Source organism: Xiphophorus couchianus, chromosome 5 (assembly GCF_001444195.1).
Source record: "Xiphophorus couchianus chromosome 5, X_couchianus-1.0, whole genome shotgun sequence".
Lineage (NCBI taxonomy): Eukaryota > Metazoa > Chordata > Actinopteri > Cyprinodontiformes > Poeciliidae > Xiphophorus > Xiphophorus couchianus.
Genome location: NC_040232.1, coordinates 21,829,196 through 21,839,232, shown reverse-complemented (window position 1 = coordinate 21,839,232; position 10,037 = coordinate 21,829,196). Strand labels below are relative to the sequence as shown.

The window sequence follows — 10,037 nt, the reverse complement described above, 5'->3', positions numbered from 1 at the left end:
GCTAATTACAATGAGAAGAGGAGGCTGTATTGCCGCCCGGCGAAGTTATCCCGACCGACAAATCTAACGGCCACAGTCTGACCGAGGTACGTCAGTGTCGGTGAGAGTCACGTGACAGCAACTACAGCATGGCGGAGCGGGAGGAGACGGTCAACAGCGGGTAGGTTTCTACTGTCAGTGCAGAATGTTCTAATTTGATTAACATGTTTTTCCGAACCGCTCTGAAAGTTTCCGTGTGGTTCTGTCTTAAAGTTCTACTTGTTGCGATAAAATTAAAAAAAAAAAGTTAAACCTGAAGAGTTCAGGTGAAGAGTTCCAGCTGGAGCCCCCAGGCTGTCATTGACCTGTTTATCATGGACCAGAACTCTGAGTCCAGCTCTGAAGGTTTACTTCACAGGTTGTCGGCCGCCGGGTCCGGTCCGGTCCGGTCCGGTCCGGTCCATGCAATGCATTTGCCTGTTTTTGTTATTGTTAAATATATCAGTAATGAATAACTACCAAAAAAAACTGTTCTTTATTGGTTATAATACAAAACATGAAATTGAAAAGACACATTTTTTTTAACGGTGGAAAACAACCACCATCAAACTAAATTTGTATTTAGTTTGATGTTGTTTTTGTATTTAAAACCAGGATAAATCGGCTCGTTCCCTTAGATTCTGTCAACATCCACACTGTGCGCTCCCTGTATGTTTAACCCCTGACGTCACTGAGCGTCAATAGTAATGTTGTTATCGACAGGCTTAACATTTTTACTTTAAACTCTTATCAGAGCTAATCAGAATTTTAGCAGTGTTCACTTTGCTATATTAGATATGTGGAGAAAAACTATCCAAAACAACCTGAGGGGGTTTGACTGTTAGTCTGAAGAGAACAGACTACATGTATGCAGGTGATTGTTATTTTTAGTTTAAACATAAAAAATAAAAATAATAATCCAATGGCCAAAATTGTACATTTTGACTCATCTGAAAAACAGTTTGTACTTTGCTTTTAATCCTTTTGTTTTGTTTTAGAGTAAATAAAAGTCAATTTTTTTTCTATCAGTTATTTCTGGTGAGCAAATCCAGTCACCAGAACATGAGAAAACTATTATCGTTGGCAAATTAAAGAAGCTGCTGATTTTTTTGTTTTGTTTTTCATATTAAGATTTCAGGCGATTAACTTAATTACTAATTAATCACTGTCCTATATAACTTACATAAAAAGTTAATATTTCTACCATTGCTCCTTGCTCTCTCTGATTTTCAGAATTCTCTCCAACATGCTAGATATGAACTTGTGGATCCAATCCTGTCAGATAGCCAGAGACCCATTTTTGTCTTCTTTAGTTCTTGGAATTGGTCTCACATTTTCTGAGCAATGCTCTCACATTTTAGCCACTTTATCACGCCAGCCTTGTGACACAGAGAGTCATTTTGCTGGAAAGTCTCCAGTATTGACTGTTGTTACTTACTCTTGTTCAAAGTCTGTCACTCAGTTCTCTCACAGCAGAGCAAATGGGGACAGCAGCTGATTTTCTGACTTTTGCACAGGTAGATAAGATCAGTGGATATGATTGTCATGTTAGTCATGTAAGTATTCCTGATCACAGATCTGCCCAAATTTAAAAAATCTGGGCAGATTTATGGACCAGCTGATTTATCGGTGCACCCCTTCTTACCTTTAAGAACTCATTTATAGTAGGAACCTGATCTTAACTCATGTTGTTCCCAGTGTTCCTCTACCTGCTCAGTGATCTCCCCCCTTCTCCACCTCTTCTTCTCTGCAGGATTGTGCAGAGAGCGTTATCTGTGACTGGACTTCCCAGTCTGGCCAGCAGCGTTTGGAGCTACGTGGATAACACCATAAGGTAATTCCTGGTTTCTGCAGCTGCCACAGGCTCCTTGCACAGCCACTGAAATTGGTGCAGGTCTATATTAATCATGCTTTTGGATGTAGTGACAGACTCAGACCTGAATCTTCAGAGCCACATGAAGACAATTACAAAGTTGGCCTTCTGTCACCTGAAGAACATTTCCAGGATGAAAGGACTAATGTCTCAGCAAGATCTAGAGAAACTCATCCATGTGTTTATCTTTAGCCACATTAATTACTGCAACAGTGTCTTCACAGGTCTGCCTAAAGAAATCAAACCTTCAGCTGCAGCTGATCCAAAACGCTGCTGCTGGCGCTCTGACTAAAACCAGGAAGAAAGCACATCCCTCAGTTCTAGAGTCCTTCCCCTGAGAGAATAGATTTTAAAATACTGCTGTTAGTTTATAAGTCACTGAACGGCTTAGTACCACAATATATTAAAAATCTGCTGGTGTTGTATCAACCTTGCAGACCTCTTAGGTCTTCTGGTTCTGGTTCTGCTCTGCATCCTCAGAACCAGAACTGAACATGGAGAAGCAGCATTCAGCTTCTATGCACCACACATCTGGAACAAACTTCCAGAGACAAGTTCCTTGAGTTCCTTTAAATCAAGACCAGGACCCAATTTGTTTATAGCCGCCTTTGATTAATAGCAACTGCAACATCATTCGTTTTAGTCTTAATTCCAACTCTTCATAACTTCTCTTTACTTTGCCAGTGCAATGCAATAGGCTTTCTGTTTGTTTGTGTTTTTATTGTGCAAAGCACTTTGAATTGACTTGAGCTATACTAATAAACTTGACTTGACTTAACAAGTGAACTGGTGTTACACAGTGGTCATTAAAACCGTTTTCATGGAAACATCCAATCATACAAATTACAATAAACTGATGAGGATTGAAACTGTCTTAAAGAGGAACAGGGCAGTACTTTCTTCATTTCCCTTCTCTGTAAGATGTTTTTGCTTCACATCTTTGCATATTGTGACAGAGGGAATTTCAAACTTGTGCCTGTTAGAAATCTGTTTAGTTCAGTCAGATTGTTGATTCTCCTGCTGCATGAATTCAAGACTGAACAAAGATCTGCATCAGAAAACCCTTTCACCCAGGCACCAGCAGAACAACTTAATGTCATTTCACTAAAACTGATATTGAGTCATAAAAAGATGATATTCCACGTACAGTAAAGTTTTCCTCTATGTGTTTGCAGGTGGTGCTGGATCCCTGACTGGCTGCCATCATGGTGTCCCACCTCTCAGAGCCAGCTGAAGGCTGCAGAGGACAGGATGCTGAGCTGTAAGGATCAGTGCTGTCTTTGTTTTCTTAACCAATCACTGCCCTGGGAACATGAACATATAAAAAGGATGGCACTTTCGTTTTCTTTCTCTTCACTAAACTCCAGCTTTACGTCTGTGTGCCAGATATCTGTGCAGAGTTGATCCTTATGGACCTAAAGCTGATTAAAGACTGTTAGAATCTGAACATAGAAACAGATGGTGTTCCTCTGATAAGATCTCTATCTGTAGCATCTACGCCTGCCATGATCCCAAATTTTACTGGACGATAAATTGTAACAGACATTATTGCGATAACTGATAACAATGTTGTTTTGAGACTATTTTCAAGTCATAATAATGCAAGATCACCCTCTCAAAGTCTAATAAACTTTGATTTTGTACAAAACACGCCACATTACAACTGGAAGACATTTTCAATATCCAAAGTAAAACATGACAACCAAAAAAATTTAATAAAAAGGAAAGAAAAACTCTACAGACCTGAAACATGAATAAAATGGGTTAATAAAGTAAAAGCAAAATTGCCTTTCAATAGATATGAAATCACAATGGAATTGATCAAGCTCTTTTTAACTTATTATGCGATGAATAGATTAATTGCTCATTTCAACAGGCTAAGGAGCATCAGAGCTCCTATTTGCATGTCGAATTACTCACCCACTCTACCAAGCAGTCTACTCCATCATTGTTGGGAGTATTGTACGTTTGATCCTCTAATCATTTTTCCTTCTCTGTCTCATGGCTCCTTTTGTTCTTGTCAGGTGTCAGAACTGCATTTATCAAGCAGTTTGTCCCCGTCTCCTGTGGCAACATGTTGTGGACGCTGGCTTTTTGCAGTGACGGTGTTAAGAATAAAACCCCCATGGTCGTGCTGCACGGCTTTGGAGGTGGCGTGGGTCTGTGGGCTCAGAACGTGGAAGCTCTCTCACAGGATCGGCCGGTCTATGCTCTGGACCTGCTGGGCTTTGGCCAGAGCACAAGGCCTGTCTTCTCCACCGACCCTCTGGAAGCAGAAGCTCAGTTTGTGGAGTCTATTGAACAGTGGAGGGCCAAAGTGGGTGTGGAGTCCATGATAATCCTGGGTCACAATCTGGGAGGATTCCTGGCTGTGTCCTATGCTATTAAATATCCAGCCAGGTGAGTTCAGATGAAATCTGTTCTGTTATCTTCCTGAAGTGTTTTAGGTTCTTAGCTAACCTTTTGAAAGGTTTCATACTCTTCCATGTTCTGTCCTGATTCCATCCCAAACGATAATGTGCTTTACTGTATAAAACTAACACTGAGTATTTTACAATTCTGAACTGGAAGGAAAAACTTATAAATAAATCCAACTGAGAATCTGTTTCAAGCTGATGATGACAGACGTTCTCCGTTCTGTCTGAGTTCTGGATGCTTTGGAAAGACGTGAAAACATTTCAGAGTAGATGTTAAAGGGACGGTATTAAATAAAATTGACTTTTTTGAGGTTTACATTATGTTATGATGTTATTTCATCATCAAATACAGAGTTACAACTAATTTCCCATGGAAACCATTCAGCTGTGCAAAACGCTTGGGTGGACCTAGCCCCACCTTCAAGACATAGCGCCAATCTTTGCACAGAGCAGCCACTTCCAGCCCTCCCACACTCAGCACCTTCAGACTAGCAGGCAGCAATTAGCAAACACCTGGTTGAACTGTGCACCTGCCAAGCTCATTATAGGAGCTACTTCTCAAAAACTTTGTTAAAGGGTTAATAGAGGAGCCATGTTCTGATATCTTCCTGAGAGTGGAGTTTCAGAAAGATCAGGAGTTTTTAAGGAGACAGAGGCCCAATTTCCAGGCATTAAATTACAATGTCAATTTTTTTAAGTTGTATTTTATATATATATTTTACATCAGCTGAAGGTAGCATAGATACTTGATTGTGTCATAAAATTATACTATGTGGCTGGAAAATGCATAATACTGTCCCTTTAAAGCTGGTAGAGACACAGCTCTGAACGCAGTGAACATGTTGGTGTCAAATATGCACCAAGTCTGTTTTCACTCCATGCACAGAATTACATTGACGGGTTGTTTGTTAGCATAATGTTGAGCATCAATGTGTTAGCAGAATGCCACCTCTTTACTTGTTTGGATGGAATTGACGCCCCGAGTCCATGTTAAGCTGAACATTTCCTCCCAATACAGGCTGAAACACCTGATACTGGTGGAGCCGTGGGGTTTTCCTGAAGTTCAGGAGACGATGGAAGCAGACCGCCCCATTCCGGTGTGGATCAAAGCTCTCGGAGCGATGTTCAGTCCCTTCAACCCGCTGGCCAGCCTGAGGCTGGTCGGACCCCTTGGTAAGAGTCCGATGCACGTTATGCTGGAGTTCCAACTCTGGCATTAACTGCAAAGAGAATGAAGAGATGAAGTTACAGCAGTGATGTTGTAGCTGAGGCTGATGGTGTCTCTGCAGGTCCTACTTTGGTTCAGACACTGAGACCCGACTTCAAGAAGAAGTTCTCCTCCATGTTTTCAGACAACACCGTGTCAGAGTACATCTACCACCTGAATGTCCAATCTCCCAGGTCTGCCTCCTCCTGCTCCTCTCTTCCTTCCCTAACAACACCTACACCAACCCACATCACTTATCCGAACTTTTGTTCACCCACAGCGGAGAGACTGCTTTTAAGAGCATGATGGATTCGTGCGGCTGGGCTAAGAGGCCCATGCTGCAGAGGTTAGACCAGCTGCATCCTGACATCCCCATCTCCATCATCTACGGCTCCCGCTCCAGCATAGACAGCACCTCAGCCGCCTCCATCAAAGAGATGAGAACAAACTCTCACGTGGAGATTATTGTGAGTTAACGCTCATTGTCCTCCAGTACAGTAGTGGCAGTATCATGGCATAAGGAGTGTTAAAAGTGTACATTGTACCACAACACAGGAGCATTTCTGCAACACAGAACAGGATCAATGTGCAGCATTTCAACTGTGCAGTATCAATGACAGTTTATCTATTTATACACTTAAATTTAACATATTTCTTGTATGTAGGTTAGTTTTCTATATGTTCATTTTATCTTCTATTTCTTCTATTAACAATATTCACTTCACTGTTCCCAGCTGAGCAACTTGGTCACTATATTTAGCATTTTTTTTATGATCTCCGTTAGCTATTGAAACATTGACGGTGTGTTGTGAACTTATTTTGTTATTAAAATAATTTGTGTCAGCCAAAATCAGAATCGGTGATCAGCCAGAAAACTTCAATATGTGCCCCCCTGTTACACCAAGTTCTGGAATCGTAGTATTTTTTCGTGACTGCATGCTGAGTTGCTGTATCTGGCTACCAGTCTTACTCAACACGTTGTTTTTTGACCAGTTTCTATCTGTCTGCTTCCTTCCTGTTCCTGCAGACCATGCGTGGAGCTGGACACTATGTCTTCGCTGACCAGGCGGATGACTTCAATAACAAAGTCTTGCAGGTGTGTGAAAAAGTGGACTGAGAACAGGGACGTTCTGGATGTGAAACTGCGGAGCAAAAGGAGAGCGTGACTCACTAACATCATGATCTGATATGCTGTGGGACCTCCTTAAGAAAAAGGAACAAGTTTCTTACAGAGGAAAAAAGGAGCATGACTCAGAAATGAGGACATAATTATGATCATCAGACCAGTGATTCAGTGGTATTCTTAGAAACCCGAAAAATCCAGCTGATGCCATCCATCTGATCGGTGCTATTTAGCAGCATTCCCAGTATTACCCAATAATCCCATTAGACCCGAACTGGGTGGTTCATTTGAATTACGTGTGAGCGCCACATGGAAAGGTGTCACTATACATTCTGGGTCGGAGAGCAGGAGGATGTGTTATAAACATCCATCTGATTGAAGTCCACATACAGTACATCTTCACAATCAATCTTCTAAAGTCTTATAAGAATGGGAAAATTACTCCATTTTCTTTTATTTTTGTTCTAACTCAACATTTATTCATAAATCCTGCCTGTGCATACATGTGGGATGTTGAGTGAAGAAGTGACTTCCACTACATTGTTTTTGTGCTCAGCTTTAGTTTGTTTCTGTCACACTCACATGTTTACTCCAGCTCTGACTGATGTTTCTATGCTGAGCCTTTTCAGTGGCCTCTTCTTCCTCCTCTGATCCAAAATTAAGCTGTGAGGAACCAGAGAAGCTGGAGTTCCTGGAGCAAAGGTTTTCTATAATACAAAGATTCTCAAGTTAAGCTTAAATGTTTTAATATGTTCAGGATGAACAGAATCACGCTGATAAAGCATTAAAAAAAGTTGAAAACTGTTGAATAACAATTTTTTGTTAGTAGAATAACCACATATATTTGATGAAATGAGTGTTTTCTAAAAACGCATCTCATTCATGTTTTTCTGAGTATTGTAAATATTGAATTATTATGTTTGTAATGGTCTATTTTAAAAAGTACAATGTACAATGTTCTTCCTGCTGTTTCATTGCAGCCTAATTAACATTAAAAAGCCGTTTTCAGAGCGTTTATATTATGAGCAGAGCAACCTGGGATCAGCTATCTCTGACAGGGCTGATAAAGGTCGTCACAATTAGAAAATGATCTGTCTTGTCATTTTCTTGATTTGGCCTAGTCCACAGATAGCCATAAATCTTGGAAAGCAACATATTTCAATGCGTTCTGGCTTTTATCCACACGGAAACTATTTTATGGAACTAAAAACAATTATGAAAACACAGACCAAAGTGGAGTTTTGAGAAAACTTCATATTTGTGTTTGATTGTGTTCATGGATAACTGTAGATGTAGGGTTTGCAACAGTATGTCTACATACTTGCTTTCACATGATTCCCAATCGACAACGTCTTGTTTTATTAACTTTATATTCTAATACGCCATTTAAAAGTAGTTCAACCTCCATTTATGTCCACACAAATTAACTTAATGGCGGCATATTTAATTAATAAAAGGAAGTCCTGGTTGATTTGAAGGATTGTGATTGGCTGACACAGGTTTGAGCTTTGCACTACACTGCCCTCTATGGGTTTTATCATGTTTAAAACAATGCTTATGGGCGGATTTGTGCAGGTTTTGTGAATGGAAACTTATTTTTTAAAACGATGTGGCAGAAATATTTGTTTTTATAAAGACCCAGCTATATGTATTCTAGGCCATTTGTTTCAAAAATTGGATTTTCCTTTTTGATAAGATTGTTTGAAACCAGAATTTAGCACTTTCAGAAGGTAACATACTTTACTGCCTTTAGGTTTTAAATAAGTATAAATAAATAATAATAAGTCTAAACAGACTTTTTTCTAGACATTACTGCAAGGACTCTGCTGTTTTATTTTCTCTATTCAGTTTATATGAATAAATTGAATGCTTGACTCAGCCGTGTCTGCTTTACGTGTGTAATTCTGTTCATCTCTGGGTGTTTGTCATACAAAAAAGGAACTGAAGAAACATTAGAAAGATACATTATTATTATTTATTCCTAAATCTTGATAAATCCAATCAGTTAGGTAGAGCATAAGCATGTCTTGACAACATCAAAAATTGGATGACTAAATTTAATTCTTTTAAATAAAAACAACAGATTTTTGGACCAGAGTTATTGAAAAAGAAATTGCTTAGTCAGAGTCATAACCTGGACGGCATTAAATTAGTGTCAGGTTCCAGTAATAAAGTAAAGAACTTATTATTTTTGACCGTGGCATGTCATTTAATTCCCATACTAAACAGGTTTCTATTATTTACTTTTTTCACTTCTAGAATATTGCTAAAATTTGAAATATTCAGTCTAAGAGCGAGACTGCAAAACTAGTCCATGCATTTAAGGCTGGGCTAGTGTAAAAAAACAAAGAGACTTCACCATCTGTACTTAATAGATAACATGATAAATTGTTTTTATTACATACTTATTGTATGGAAAACAGACAGACTCTTTATTCTCTCATGGCTGTCTAGTTAAGGTTCAACACTTTTGTTTTAACAGAGTAGCAGATGAGTAAGAGATCTACCTGCCCACAGCCATGATCTACAACAACTCTTTGAAGAATTTTGAGTTAATATGAGTTACAACAACATTCATTTTTTTCTTTGGGATCCATAATGTATTTTTGAAATGTAATACAATTTTTATCCCAACTTTCTTTTTTACTTTCCCATCCTGTACCAGATAAATATTCATGGGTGGGTTCAGCCCAGGATATTTTTAATTCCCCACATGTCCACTAGAGGACGCTCAGATATAGAGGTACTACTTGTATAAATGTCCAGTCATCCTCCTGTGCTTTTGTTTTGTTAGCAGGGAAACAGTCTAACACTCTACAAACATCTAACAGGCTCCATTGTTTGGATCCAAATATCCACGTTAACACAAACACTGATGCTTAGATCTTCCTATTTCATTCCTGCTTATAGGTTAGTGGATACAGCAGGTATTTCTCATCTTTCCCCACTCGAAGAGTGATGACTGTTGGCTGTAAAAAGCTTTTCTGAATGCTGCAGTGGTTTCTGATTAGCCTTAGAGACTTTTAGTCGTTTTTTTCTTATACTGGAACCCTCAGCTGACAGTTTAGACATGAACATGTTCCACTCCCACTGAGGCTTTGCTGAATGGCTGATCTGTGGCATTAACTGGGTAGTCAGCTATTATCCTTGAGCACACTTCTGGACACACACATACACAGCAAGAAGACAGTGATGCCATCCTTCCTCTGACATGACACCATTAAGAACTACATGGCAGAGTTGGGCCGCTCCAGACCTGTGAGTCATTCTTCTGACTTCAGCATCCACTAATGAATCACAGGGCTGATTACTGGAGCTGGAGTTGGTCAGATCGGGTCATCCGCTCAATCAGATTGTGGCGGTGCAACATTAGGTGTAAATATGGATCTAAAATGAAAT

General features: G+C 39.6%; 1 protein-coding gene across 1 annotated transcript; it reads left to right on the top strand.

Annotated features, from left to right (window-relative positions):
- The first annotated feature begins 9 nt into the window (after positions 1–9).
- On the top strand, positions 10–8,517 carry abhd5a (abhydrolase domain containing 5, lysophosphatidic acid acyltransferase a). Its single transcript, XM_028016931.1, has 8 exons — positions 10–160; positions 1,772–1,852; positions 3,067–3,152; positions 3,916–4,291; positions 5,327–5,481; positions 5,598–5,709; positions 5,796–5,982; positions 6,543–8,517. Exons 1-8 carry the CDS (start codon positions 129–131, stop codon positions 6,630–6,632), a joined length of 1,119 nt encoding a protein of 372 aa, XP_027872732.1. The 5' UTR covers positions 10–128; the 3' UTR covers positions 6,633–8,517.
- The last annotated feature ends 1,520 nt before the right edge of the window (positions 8,518–10,037 follow it).

What these genes read in the sequence shown, in the direction of transcription:
- abhd5a (XM_028016931.1), top strand. Translation starts at nt 129, where the DNA reads ATGGCGGAGCGGGAGGAGACGGTCAACAGCGG. An exon ending in GAGGAGACGGTCAACAGCGG is followed by an intron (nt 161 to 1,771) that starts GTAGGTTTCTAC and finishes TCTTCTCTGCAG; the next exon opens with GATTGTGCAGAGAGCGTTAT. An exon ending in AGAGGACAGGATGCTGAGCT is followed by an intron (nt 3,153 to 3,915) that starts GTAAGGATCAGT and finishes TGTTCTTGTCAG; the next exon opens with GTGTCAGAACTGCATTTATC.